The 13,972-nt window shown below is 37.7% G+C and overlaps 2 protein-coding genes across 2 annotated transcripts in view; both read right to left on the bottom strand.

Annotated features, from left to right (window-relative positions):
• Nucleotides 1-3,498: 3,498 nt before the first annotated feature.
• ZNF300 (zinc finger protein 300) overlaps nucleotides 3,499-13,972 on the bottom strand; it is a 57,990-nt gene continuing 47,516 nt past the window's right edge. The window contains 1 exon segment of the mRNA XM_036848154.1: nucleotides 3,499-4,831. Coding sequence (XP_036704049.1) covers nucleotides 3,806-4,831 — 1,026 coding nt within the window. The 3' untranslated portion in view covers nucleotides 3,499-3,805.
• Nucleotides 5,525-13,676, bottom strand: LOC118893029 (zinc finger protein 300-like). The gene is made up of 5 exons (XM_036848153.1): nucleotides 13,599-13,676; nucleotides 12,843-12,969; nucleotides 12,111-12,154; nucleotides 6,849-6,975; nucleotides 5,525-6,604 (listed from the first exon to the last, which is right to left on the bottom strand). The coding sequence occupies exons 1-5, from the start codon at nucleotides 13,659-13,661 to the stop codon at nucleotides 6,474-6,476; spliced, it is 492 nt and encodes a 163-aa protein (XP_036704048.1). The 5' UTR covers nucleotides 13,662-13,676; the 3' UTR covers nucleotides 5,525-6,473.

Genomic DNA, 13,972 nt, shown 5'->3' on the forward strand with positions numbered 1-13,972 from the left:
TGTTTTGTGGGGGTTTTGTCTTTGAAAAATCTTTGCATAATGAAAGTCACAATTACTTTCTGTTTTCTTCTAGAACTTTATAGTTTCCACATTTACATTTATGCTCATGACCTTTTTCACATTGATTTTTATATATAGTGTGAGTATGAGCTAGGAATCAAGAGTTTTTTGTATTGTTTTGTTTTTGCATATGGATTTCCAAATGTTCCAGCATTGTCTGTTGAAGACTACCTTCTGTCCATTGAGTTACCTTGACAACTTTGTTAAAAGTCTGTTATTCATATGTGTGGTTTGACTTCTAGACTACACTGTTCCATTGACCTGTCTATTCTTATGCCAATACTATATACTCGATTACTCTAGCTTTATAATAAGGCTTGAAATCAGGTAATATGAGTCTTCTTTCTTTCCAAATATGTCTTGTTTATTCTAGGTCTTTTGCATTTCCATGTATATTTTTGAATCAGATTGTCGAATTCAACACAAATGTCTGCTGAGATTTTTTTGTGGGTGATTGCAATAAATATATAGATCAGGGCTTCCCTGGTGGCGCAGTGGTTGAGAGTCTGCCTGCTAACGCAGGGGACACGGGTTCGAGCCCTGGTCTGGGAAGATCCCACATGCCACGGAGCAACTGGGCCCGTGAGCCACAACTACTGAGCCTGCGCATCTGGAGCTTGTGCTCCGCAACAAGAGAGGCCGCGATAGTGAGAGGCCCGCGCACCGCGATGAAGAGTGGCCCCCGCTTGCCGCAACTAGAGAAAGCCCTCTCACAGAAACGAAGACCCAACACAGCCAAAAATAAATAAATAAATAATAAAAATAAAGGAATTCCTTTAAAAAATATATATATATAGATCAATTTGAGGAAAACTGATATCTTAACAGTCAATATTGAATCTTTCCATCTGTAAATACATTATATCTCCTCATTTTTTTAGATATTTTGTGAAACCCATTTATCAGGTCTAGTAGATTTTTTTGTAGTCTTTGAAATCTTCTGTGTAGAAGACCATGTTATCTGCAAATAAAGACAATTTTATTTTCCTTTCCTGACTGTATGCTCCACCTCCCCACTCCACCCCACCCCCCACCTTATTTTGTTTTCCCTACTGCACTGGCTAAGATCACCAGTGCAATATTCACTAGGAAGAGCAGAACAGACATCTTTAACATTTTCCCAATCTTGGGGCAAACATTTAGTCTTTCACCATTAAATATGCTAACTTTAGATGTTCTATAGATGTCCTTCAACAATTTGAAGAAGCTGCCCTTTATTCCTAGTTGCTGAGTTTTTATTCTAAATCGATGTGGAATTTTTGTCAAATAATTTTCTCCCATCTATAGAAATGACCATATAGTTATTCTTTTTAGGCTATTGGTATGTTGAATTATACCAAAAATTTTTTGTACATTGGACCAAATTTGCATTCTTGAATTAAACTCTATTTAGCCATGATGTACTTTTTTTTTCAAAATATTTCTAGACTTGATTTGCAAATAGTCTGTTAAGGATGGTTGTGGCTATGTTCAGGAGAAACTGGTCACTAATTTTTTTTTTCTTGTAATGTCTCTGTCTGGCTTTAGCATCAGGATAATGGTAGCCTCATAAAATATGTCAGGGATCCCTCCTCTACTCTTTTCTGGAATAGATATTGTAGAATTGGCTTTTTTCTTTTTAATTTAGTTGTATTCAAATCTTTTCAATAACTTTTAAGTATCTTTAGAATCTGAACATGCCTATTGCTTCTTTTTCTTGCCTCATTGCACTGGCTAGCTCCTCTAGTAAAAAGCTGGAAAAAAAAAAGCTGGTGAAATGTTAAACCAGGAGGTGCTAAATCTGAAATGAGATTTTTATAGAAACCCATTATCAGATCAATGAGGCTGCGCAGGAGCTGTAACAGTGGAAGGATCAAATGGGAAGTCTATGAGGTGGGAACTGTGAATCTTTGTTAAACCTATATAAGGTCCATACCTGTCACTATATAAAACCCCCTCTTCACTAAATTTCTCTATGTTCCCAAAATGATCCCTTGTCCTTCTCATGTCTCCATAAGAGCCAGTTAGGACATCTTCCATGAGGAACCCTCAGAGTAGCTCAACCCATGAGGTGTACTTTTAGGCCTTCTATCCCAGATCTGAACGGCCAGTTATATCTGATGACAGTGCTCTCAACTCAGTGTTAATAATGAGACCAGAAATTTGCCCACACAGGTTCCCACATCCCTCTCCATCAGGTATGCCCTCTCCCCTGCAGAGATTCTCACCCAGTTTCATAATAGATAGTTCAGCCATGCAGGAAGGGGATAAGGTGGGCATGAAATGTGAAGGAATCAAGTAGGAACAAAGGGAAGAACAATGTGAACATGGGTAAACCAGGTTTGACCATATAGACACCCTCATCCTTGCCAGGTATGCTCTCCTTCAGAGCGGCTCCAGCAGGAGTCCGCATTTTAAGTTGCTCATGCAGGAATATGTGGGACCACAGGAAGGAGGGCAGGAGATATTTTAGAGGTATTAAGTTCTCAAATCTATGGCAGGCATGAATTCTTACCCCAAGAGTTTTCCTTTGTAAGTGTCCTCAGTTCCAGGGAGAACAGTTGCAGCTGCAGGACAGGGGTCATAAAGGAACTAAAGTGACATTAGACAGGGTCTTTATGTGCAAACACAATGGCTTATATAAATGTATGTAAAAAATAATAAAAGTATAATAAAATCTCACTTTAACATACCAAGAATCAAGACTACCATGGTCAAAGACAGTTAAATTAATCAGTCATAGCAATGGGGTACAAAAGCAGAGTATCCGGACTGCAAAGCAAGTTCAGATGTGTCATATTAGTCTTAGCATCCTGTTATAGGACAATAGAAAGATAAAAAGAACTAATATTAACTGAAAATGTGCTCTACACTGTACATTTATTTACCAATAAGAAAAAATATTCAGATGGGTAAAGTAGGCTTGCCTGAAGTTACACAATCTTTTGAGTAGTTGAGCCAGGATTAAAACCCAAACCATCTGGTTCAGTACCAAAGTCTTTCCACTATACCAAATTCCCAGTAAGGGAGAGTAAAGAGGAGACTTGGTCAAGAAGCATCAATTTCAAGGTCCAGGGTCCTCCCAGAGATACAGATCAACTTATATGCTTGAGATGGGAAAATGTATAATTATCACCTTTACTAAATCTGATCAACCGATCTTTCCATCTTTGTATAAGAATTTTACATGTATATTTAGGGATCATGCTAAGCCCTCCACCCTTTTTTTTGTTTGTTTGTTTTTGGCTGCTCTGCACAGCTTGCAGGATCTTAGTTCCCCAACCAGGGATTGAACCTGGGCCACAGCAGTGAAAGCGCCAAGTCCTACCACCAGGGAACTCCCAAGCCCCTCCTTATTAATACAGTTTCTAGGAATTGATTTTTTTAACTCAAGTTTTCTTCATGTCCTTTACAGGGAATTACTGTACATGGCCAAAATAATAGCAAGCTAATATTAGCAATTTCACAATGTGTTTATTGTTATGGTATAATAAGGAATATGTAATTTGACAATATTCTATATACATAACTTGTTCTACTGACCATTCAGTTCATGACTTTAAAAGCTTTACATATCATGGTGAAATGTCCTTCATTTATGTAATTATTTCCCATCATCTTTGCTGAGTTAGGTATCACCACACTACAGACACAAATTCTCTTGTAAAATTTTCTCTATAAAGATGTTGTCCACAAATTTATCAAATTAATCAGGTTTCTGTTGTTTATTAAGGCTTGAGCTAATACTGAAAGCTTGTCTGTGTTTTTAGTTCATTATGATTTTACCACTGCTGTGAATTCTCTGATGTACAGTGAGTTGTGATTTCTGGATGAAGGCTTTTCCACATACAGCACACCGATAAGGTCTTTCCCCAGTATGAATTCTCTGATGTAAAACAAGGTCTGACTTCTGAGAAAATGCCTTTCCACATTCAGCACATATATAAGGTTTCTCTCCTGTATGAATCCGCTGATGCCCTGGGAGGTGAGACTTTTGAGAGAAGGCTTTCCCACATTCAGTACAAACGTAAGGTTTTTCTCCTGTGTGAATCCTCTGATGTCCAATGAGATGTGATTTCTGACAGAAGGCTTTTCCACATTCACTGCATTTATAGGGTTTTTCTCCAGTATGCGTTCTCTGATGTATAATGAGCTGTGACTTCCGGGAGAAGGTCTTCCCACATGCAGTACATTCATAAGGTTTCTCCCCAGTATGAATTAACTGGTGTGTAATGAGTTCTGTCTTCCTGCTGAAGGCTTCCTCACATTGAGCACATTTGTAGGGTTTCTCCCCAGTGTGAATCCTTTTATGTATGATGAGGTGGGACTTCTCACAGAAGGCTTTTCCACATTCAGTACACTCATAGGGCTTCTCTCCAGTATGAGCTCTATGATGTATAATCAACTGTGACTTCTGGGAGAAGGCCTTACCACACTCTCTACATTCATAAGGTTTCTCTCCAGTGTGAATTCTCTGATGTATAATGAGGGGTGATTTCTGGGAGAAGGCTTTCCCACAGTCACTACATTCATATGGTTTTTCCCCAGTATGAACTCTTTGATGTATAATGAGGGATGATTTTTGAGAGAAGGCTTTTCCACATTCAGAACATTCATAAGGTTTCTCCCCAGTATGAATTCTTTGATGTACAATGAGGTGAAACTTCTCACTGAAGGCTTTCCCACATGCACCACAATTGTATGGTTTCTTCCCAGTATGAATTCGTTGATGTACAATGAGCTGTGACTTCTTAGCAAAGGCTTTTCCACATGTAATACATACACAGGTTTTCTCCTTAGTTTCAACATTCTGATACGGAATAAGGGATTGTTTCTTGCTGAAAATGTTTCCACACTCATTATCATCACAGGGAATTACTCGATTGTGAATTTTCTCAAGATCAGGATTGGACACACCATGGATGGATGATTTTCCACATCCAAAACTCTCATCAGGGTTTTTTCCTGAATTGCTCTTATTACAACTAGGTAGGTCAATACTAGATTTCAAGTTATTTTTAAATGCATCACAGTTATGGGGTCTTTGTCTTGATGTATCTGACCCTATGCATTCTTGAAATATTTTCCCCAATGCATTATATCTGTGGTCTGACTCCACAGTCATTGTTTTGTTGTTGATGACTGTTACTTGCCTGAAAAGTCTGTTTTTCTGACATCTCTGCAGGTGGCCATCGCCTTGACAGACTTTTAAAATGGAGTAAAATGAACCATCCTTTGTGACTCCTTTCAGTATCTTATTATGGAAGGAAACAGACCCCAAAATACATGACTGGGTGTTGTCAAGGTTACTTTTCCTGTCTAAAGGGAAGAAAGATAAAATAAAACAGTCATAAAGAATACTTAACAGAATGCAGAGGAGTATAAAAAATGACTGATCCAATGAAGGTGATGAACTCAAAAGAGGGATGGAGACAGGCCATTTCATAAGACAGACAGCAAATAGTATGATGAGGGAAATGGTTAGACAAGGATGTTAAAGCAAAATATTTATGGAAAAACTATACCTGAAGGAGATAGAAAACTATCTGAGTTATTATCACTCTAATCTTGGATTACTCTTTTAGAGTCTTCCCATTTCTCCTGCTTCCTGAAGGGGAATGCTTTTCACCTTTCAAATGCGTTTATTTTATAATTTGCTATATATACTTGACTAGTATTATCCTACCACCACTAGCCAAAGAAACAAGGTCTCTTCTGTACTCAAAATACTTTAACTCTCCTCAGTCTACTTTCCTAACTAACAGCTAATACAAACAACAGAAAAACCCAAAATCCTGCTGTGGATTCAGTATCAGATTCACACCAAGAATCCAAACTTGAATTCCACAGTTCCCCATAAATTCCTTCTACACATTATCAAATAAAACTAGCAAAGTTCTCCCAGAAAAGCCATATTCCCCTAACTTCAAGGTTTTGTTCATATACTCTTCATGCCCACCCCCCATCAACAGTTTGTCTTCACCTCCCTCTCCCAGCATCATCAATACTCAATATATCTTTCAAAGCAGCTACAGCTGCATGCTCTGAAAAATGCCTTTTCAAATTTTGTTTCATTTCTTTAGACTCTAATTTTCTCTGAACTTTTAAAAACAGTAGCAGTATTTGACATTTAATTCTGTAATGCAACCTGTGTTCTTAGAAGGAATTTGCCTTCTATTGCCTATTAAGCCTTTTCATAAAATGCATTAAATATATATTAAATATATTAAACAAATATATATTTAATACATAATATATACATATACAATCAATAAGAAATAGCTATCCCCTATAAAGGTTCACAGTTATTTAACTGATTAGTTATTTGTTGAATGCCTACTAAATTCTCAGCACAGGAACAAAGAATAAGAGAATTCACTAAGGAGAGAAACATAAGCCTCAGGCATCAATCAATTAAAAAAAAACCTGATATTTCACTTCCCTTGTCGCCCATCTGCCTGATCTTCATATGGATAGATCCAATTTGGTATGTCTCTCTTTACGATCCATGGATCTTCTCCTTGTTCCAACTTGGAGATGACATCTGGTTTGGAAACTGGATGCCCTATTAAATGGAAATCACAGAGGAACTGGGATAGACTGCACAGAAGGCAAAAGAGAAGGTGCAGTTTAAGGAGGTCTACAATGAAGTAGTCCATTTGGCCCTCAACAAAGTAATGACCTCCATCGGGGAAGGTACGAAGATCATAAAAGTCATTATATATGTCAGGAACCACCTAACCACAGAGACTGATAAGGAAAGGCACTTGATTGGACAAGTCTGAGTTATACAGGGAAGTCATCCTTACCCATTGAGACCAGGTGGCTGTAGTTCTCCAGCATCACATCCCTGTACAGGGTCTTCTGAGCAGGGTCCAGTTGCTGCCACTCCTCCTGGGTGAAATCCACAGCCACATCCTTGAATGATACTAACCCCTGTAACAGTATATTCCTGTTCAATCTAAAGTGATCATTCTTATCATCTCTAATATAGTATGCAAAACTATACCTACATCTAGTTTTGTATCAGAGTATTTGGGAGAACCAATGTAAAATCCTGCCTTTAGCAAGAAGACCCAGACAGTACAGGAAAACAGAAGAGGTAGATCATAAAATGCCTACCTAATACAAATGGTAATTTAGTAAGTGATAAGGGCAGCATTAAAGCAGCTGAGAGGAATTTTGGAAAACAATTCAAGTATCTAATAATAAGGAAACAATTACTTAAATTTGATGGAATAATATACAGCTCTTTCAACATGTGGAAATACATGAAAGAATAAATGAAAAAAACAGCATAAGTTAATATGTACACACTGAATATAACTGAAAACGTATCTCTGTGCACTAATAAATTAGAAAAGAACTAGCATTACATAAAGATTTGAGTTTAATATTTTAAAAAAACATACAGCTGAGAGGAAGATGTATTATTCAATGAATAGTACTGAAACAACTGGACAGTTAACAGGAAAAGAATAATGTTGAAGCCATATGTTAGAGGCTGAATTGTATATCCTGAAAATTCATAAGTTGAAGTCCTAACCCCTAGGACCTCAGAATGTGACCTTATTTGGAAATAGGGTTACTGCAGATGTAATTAGTTATATGAGGTTATTAGGGTGGACCCTAATCCAATATGACTGAGGTCCACATCAAAAGGAGAAATCTGAACAGAGAGAGACACACACACAGAGGGAAGACAGTATGAAGAGACATGAGGAGAAGATAGTTATCTACAAGCCAAAGAGAGAGACTTGGAACAGATCCTTCCCTCACAGCCCTCAGAAGGAACCAACCTTGCTGATACCTTAAGTTTTGACTTCTAGTCTCCAGAACTGTGACACAAAAAATTTCTGTTGTTTAACCCACACAGTGTGTGGTATTCTGTTAGGGCAGCCCTAGCTGCCATAAAAAAATACATCAATTATAACTAATACAATGATATCTTATGTCTTGGAAAAGAGAAAAAAATATATTCTGGATGGAGCAAAAATTTAAACTCTAAAAATGCCCCAAATTATATAACAACAAAACAAAACCTGGTTGGGAAGATTTTTATTAATAATTTTTTAAAATTTATTTATTAATTTATTTATTTTTGGCTGCGTTGGGTCTTTGTTGCTGCACGCAGGCTTTCTCTAGTTACTGGGAGCGGGGGCTACTCTTCCTTGTGGTGCGCGGGCTTCTCATCACGGTGGCTTCTCTTGTTGCGGAACATGGGCTCTAGGGGTCACAGACTTCAGTAGTTGTGGCGTGTGGGTTCAGCAGTTGTGGCTCGCAGACTCTAGGGCGCAGGCTCAGTAGTTGTGGCGCACGGGCTTAGGTGCTCCGCGGCACGTGGGATCTTCCTGGACCAGGGCTCGAACCCGTGTCCCCTGCATTGGCAGGCAGGTTCTTAACCACTGCGCCACCAGGGAAGCCCTTTATTAATAATTATAGAGAAGGATTTTTAAAGTATAACATATAAAAAAGAGAAAAGCCGCATTTAGAGAATCAGAGAATGTCAGAGATCTTGAAGATTCTAGTCCAATCCCCTCATTTCATAGGAAGGAAATCTTAGCTTCTTCTAAATCTAACAGTTCTCCTATATATATGCAATAGCTAGGAATATAATGAAATACATCAATTATAACAGCAATATTGAAAAACACACTTAAGAAATATGCAGGAAACATTCACGAGAAAACTATAACAAATTATTGACATGACACTGAAATAAAGGACTTGGGTAACTGCAGAGCCAGAGGTGTTTCTGGAGGGTAAACTGACTATTTTAATTATGGCACCATTATGTATGTTCACAATAGTTGTCACCTAATAGTGGAATCTGAATGATTTGTATTATTTTAAACTACTTTTGAGGGTTTTTCCCTAATTATTCCATTATTATCAAATATTGCTTTCAGAATGAAAAAACAATTAAATATCAACATTCCCCTGCTTAAAAGACTCCTTTGGTTCCATTCTTGCATATATAATTAGTCTCATCTCAATCATCTCAATGTTCAGGTTTCTCTCACCCCACATCAAGTCTCATATTCACACCATCAAGCTGCCAAGCAGTCTGTTCCCATAACAACCCCTTTCGTTTTCCCACTTTCCATATGAGAGAATTGAGGATTACAGTGGTTAAGTCACTTCTTGCCAGAGGTTACACTGAATAAATGACTGATTAACTGTCAGATTTAAAAGCGGGTGTCCTGACTCAGTAGCTGGGTTCTTGACCACTGTACTCCACAATGCCTTCCTTGATACTGTAAACAAGACCTTTTATATTTTATTACCTTAATGCCGCCTTCAGACAAACTTTCCATGAGACACCCTCCGCTTTAGTTTCCTCAAATTCTCAGCCTTTTCTACTTTTTCAAATGCTGTTTCCTATCCTCATCCTACTTCCTTCATGATCCAGAGTTTAATAATCTTTTAAGACTCTTACCCTTGACTTATTTATAAAGCTGGCTGCTCCCCCTTATCGACTATAAAAGTTCCTTGCTCCCATGTCTATTATAGAGCTTTTATGTGTTAATGTTAGTTTCCACATCTGTTCACCCCATTTTTCTCTGCATTCTTCCCAAGAAAGAACCATGTGTAACTCTTGAGATATTCCACAGCCAGCCAGCACCTGTGACATATATTGACTACTCAAGAAATGTTTGCTAAAAAGGAATGAATGAAAATTATAGAGAATAAAATAAATTTCATGCTTAGTTAAAAACAGTTTTGTGCACTGTCAATAATATTCTTGTGATCTAAAGAACAGTAACATGAGGAAGATAATAAATGTAGAATGTAGAGAGAAACCATACTGATAAGAACATTAATAAACATAATGCTGACATTCTAATTTTGCTTTATCAATGATACTAGAATGCTTTAATATACTAAATATGTATAAATTTTGTTAATTTTGAGCAAAATTTTGAGTAAAATAGTGCATAATCAGTGGAAAATTGTACTTTCCAATCACCTACAAGCAATTTTTACAGCTTGAGTGACTGGGAGAATGGAAGAGATGGAGGAAATGGAAGGGGAGTAGGTGTTAGAGGGAGAAAAGAAGGATAGATATGTGTGAAAATGATTACTTCACTTCTGGACTGTATGGAAAAAATATAAATCTTTCTTCCTGAGCTAACAAGCAAGTTAATTAGCCATGATAGTTGGATTTATTGAGCCAATAAAAAATCCATTTTCATCTTTAAAGCAGCTCTAACAGAAATATAAAGCCAACCAGATAAGTAATTTTAAATTTTCTAGTAGCAACATTCAAAAAATTATTTTCAATAATATATATTTATCCCAGTATATTCAAAATATCATTTCAACATGTAATAAATCTTTAAAAATTATTAATGAATTTCTGCAATTATATCTTCAAAACCCACTATGTACTTTACACTCAAAGCACACTTCAATTCAGACTAGCCAATTTCAAGCGCTCAATAACCACATGAGGCTGGTGGCTCTGTATTGGACAGCACAGCTCCAAAGCTACTGAGACCCAAAAAGGAAAAAAACCTGTCTTTTCACAATAGAACTCATTTGTTAAGCTCCACTGTAAAATATACATAAGAACTCCTAATGCAAAAGCTGATTCCAAGATTTGACAATAATAATGATATAATAATAATAGCTAATACTTAAATATAAAACAAACCATCCCCAGTTACAGTTCTAAGCGTGGTTTTTACTCAATTTTCACAACAACCCTATGAGGATTACAATCTCCACTTTACAGATGAAGAAACAATTCCAGTCCACAAGGATATATTATGGATCTGCTAAAATAATAAAGGAGAATTCTATATACTGGCATAGGAAGATATTCAAAATGTATACATAAATTTTTATACTGGACAGTAAAGTTAAAAATCAAGTTGCAAAACAGAATGTTTACTATAACATTATTTTCCCCAAAAAAAGGAACAAGAAAGTAAGAGACACCCCTGGCACTGGTACTATTTATTACTCATGTATGCTCAATCACAAGGTTAGAAACAAATGGTTAACACTGATAATCTCAGGAGGAGGGGAGTTTAAGTTAAAAGGTCCCTCAGTGTTTAAATTTTTATCTTTTTATATAGTTAAAGATTTTTATACTGTATATATAGTGAATATTGGCAGGGAGAAAAAATAACAGACTGTTAAAAACAGAAACACAGAGAAGGAACTAGCCCCAAGTTAGACAGTAATCCTACAAACTCTGAAACCATAGCAAACGGTATAGAGCATCAGTGACCCTTGCTCTCCAAAACTCTGCCAGACAATTATATTTTAAGAACTGCTTTTTGAAAGCAATATATATTTTGGAAGACCATTCAAAATGTAGCCATCCTATATTATCTAGACTTTATCGGTAGAGAAAGCTGGCCAATAGGAAGCCTCTATAATCAATCTGGTCCTCTAAAGTAGAGGTCAACAAACTTTTTCAGTAAAGTATATAATTTCAGCATTGCAGGCCATATGGTGCCATTGTAGTACAAAAAAAGTCATAGACAATATGTAAACAAATGGCATGGCTGTGCTGCCAATAAAACTTTATTTACAAAAACAGTTGGAGAACTGAAATTGGCCCACAGGCAATAGTTTGATGACTCCAGCTCTAAAGGATAAAGTTAAGGAGTTTGGCTATGACATTATGATAACTTCCCTGTAAAAGAAATCACTCTGTGATACAGCTACAAGAAATTTATTATTGCATTTACCACAGGAGTGTTGGTGAGAACACTGCACACTCCATCACCTAGAGAAAGACCCAAAAATGAAATCTTAGTCTTATATGGCAAGAAATAATTTCTTCCCATGGGAAATATATCTGCTTTCTCTTCAGAGGTCTGCAAATCATGTAACTGATGATGTCAGCAAGAAAGATAAGAAAAATTGGTACATCAGTTTTTTAAAATGGTTTCAGGCCAGGTTATCTACATATTACTTAGCAACTCTTTCTAGGTCTGGATCTTTATTTTGGCTGTCTTTCCCTGATCCAAATTTTAGCTATCTTCATTTTTCCATTTGATTGTATGAAGAACCAAAAAAAGAAATTTAAGAAATTAAAAATTAAAGCAACTCACCTGGGACTTCATCATTTTCTGCTCTCTTCTAAAAAGGTAGATGCCTGAAAAGGCAAAATTGGTGATCAGAAGGACATTTTCACAGATCAGACGCAGACTGCAGCTTCCACATTCACTAGTCTAGAAACAACTACCACAGAAGTCAGGTAAATGTTAGGCCAACCTGTGGGAGAAGACTGTTCGGTCTTTATAGAAAGATCAGCAAGTATCATGTGAAGGAAGTCCTCTTGTGACTACATACTATGATCACACAGAACTTGGACAAGGTTTTTTAATTGCATAGATGTGAACATGTTTCCTGTTGATTTATTAACAACTTATTTTCCCCACTATGAACCAACAATTCCACTCTAATGTTTTCATAAGGCAATACACACACACACACACACACACACACAAACACACACACACACACACATACACAAAGATGAAGTTCCCCGGCAATAACAATGGCTAATGACCAAATGAAAAACTGAGGAATGTATTCCCTTATTCCCCAGAAAGGAATCAGCAGCTGAATTCTAATAATCTCCCAAGAGCTCTCATATTTTCCTTCAACTCAGCAGACTTCCCTGCCAATCAACATTCATGGACCAAAATGTTAATTTTAAGATGTTTTCCGTTTAACTTTTTATTGCTGATTTCAACAGTATGGTTGTCTGCATATAAAAATGGCGGTACATTGGAACCACAGATACAACGGAATATACCCTAACGTAAGAAGTTACATACCTGGGAAATCCTTCTCAGTCCCAGAAGGAGTCAGGTAGGTAAGACTTAACTGGTTCAGAGGAAGTGGGTGCTCCCATGATAGACAGACTGTTTTATATGGGGTATTCCAGGCTTTGTCAAAATAGATCTGGAAGGAAACAACCAGGAGAAATAGTCATACTTATCTCTGGGCACCCAACAGGTGTTCAATAAATGTTTCTTGAATAAAATATAAAATGATTTCAATAAACTTAGAAAGTGGTAGGACGAAAATCACACTTTTCATAATAATCCTATCTTTTTTGATTTGTTTGGTCTTGTTTCAAAACGATCATTTTTATGCGGGGCACCAGACTAAGGGCATAATGGTTGAGAAGAGATTTGACTTTTAAGGTTGCCTATGACCTGTGGAAATTTTAATGTATGTAAAAAAAAAGTAGGGCTGATCATCAAGACACCCTGATCCCATTACTGCTCCCTCCAAATCTCTGAATCCTCGGACCTAGCAATCACATACCCCACAGATCTGCCCCATGCCCACCACATCATTGACTGACACATGGATACCCTCATCATTTAGTCCACAGACTCCCTCACCAATCACTGTTTCCTCAGAGTCCCCTAAATCCCTGACCCAGTCATCACCAGTCAGTCCCCATACACACCATTTCTGATCCCACAGACAACCCCGTCACTGACACACCGTTATCCAATTACTAACCTCATAGCTCACCCCATCCCTGACTCCCAAATAAGCCCAACCCTAATCTTACATACCTTCCCCACCAGTGACTTCATCAGTCTCCAATCACTGACACTCACGAACCCCTCCCGTCCCATTACCAATCCAAAAGACTCACTCATCACCACACATGTCCGCCTTCTGACCTGCAGTTCCGTTATCAGATCTAGAAACGCCCGTCACGGCTTAACCCGGGACAGCTGTCACATCCATAGCGGCGAACTCTCCCGCTTCCTGTCTGGATGAGCAAAGCACTGGGCTCCCGGGCCTGCGCTGTTCGGTACCGGGCAGCTTTGCCCACTCCGCACCCGGGGCGGCTTTGTTCAGGAGGCAATATGGCCGCTCCCATGCGCTGTGTCTCAGTGGGAGCCGCCATCTTGAGAGGCCGTCCAGTTCCGTACAAGCAGAG

Source organism: Balaenoptera musculus, chromosome 3 (genome assembly GCF_009873245.2).
Source record: "Balaenoptera musculus isolate JJ_BM4_2016_0621 chromosome 3, mBalMus1.pri.v3, whole genome shotgun sequence".
Classification (NCBI taxonomy): Eukaryota; Metazoa; Chordata; class Mammalia; order Artiodactyla; family Balaenopteridae; genus Balaenoptera; species Balaenoptera musculus.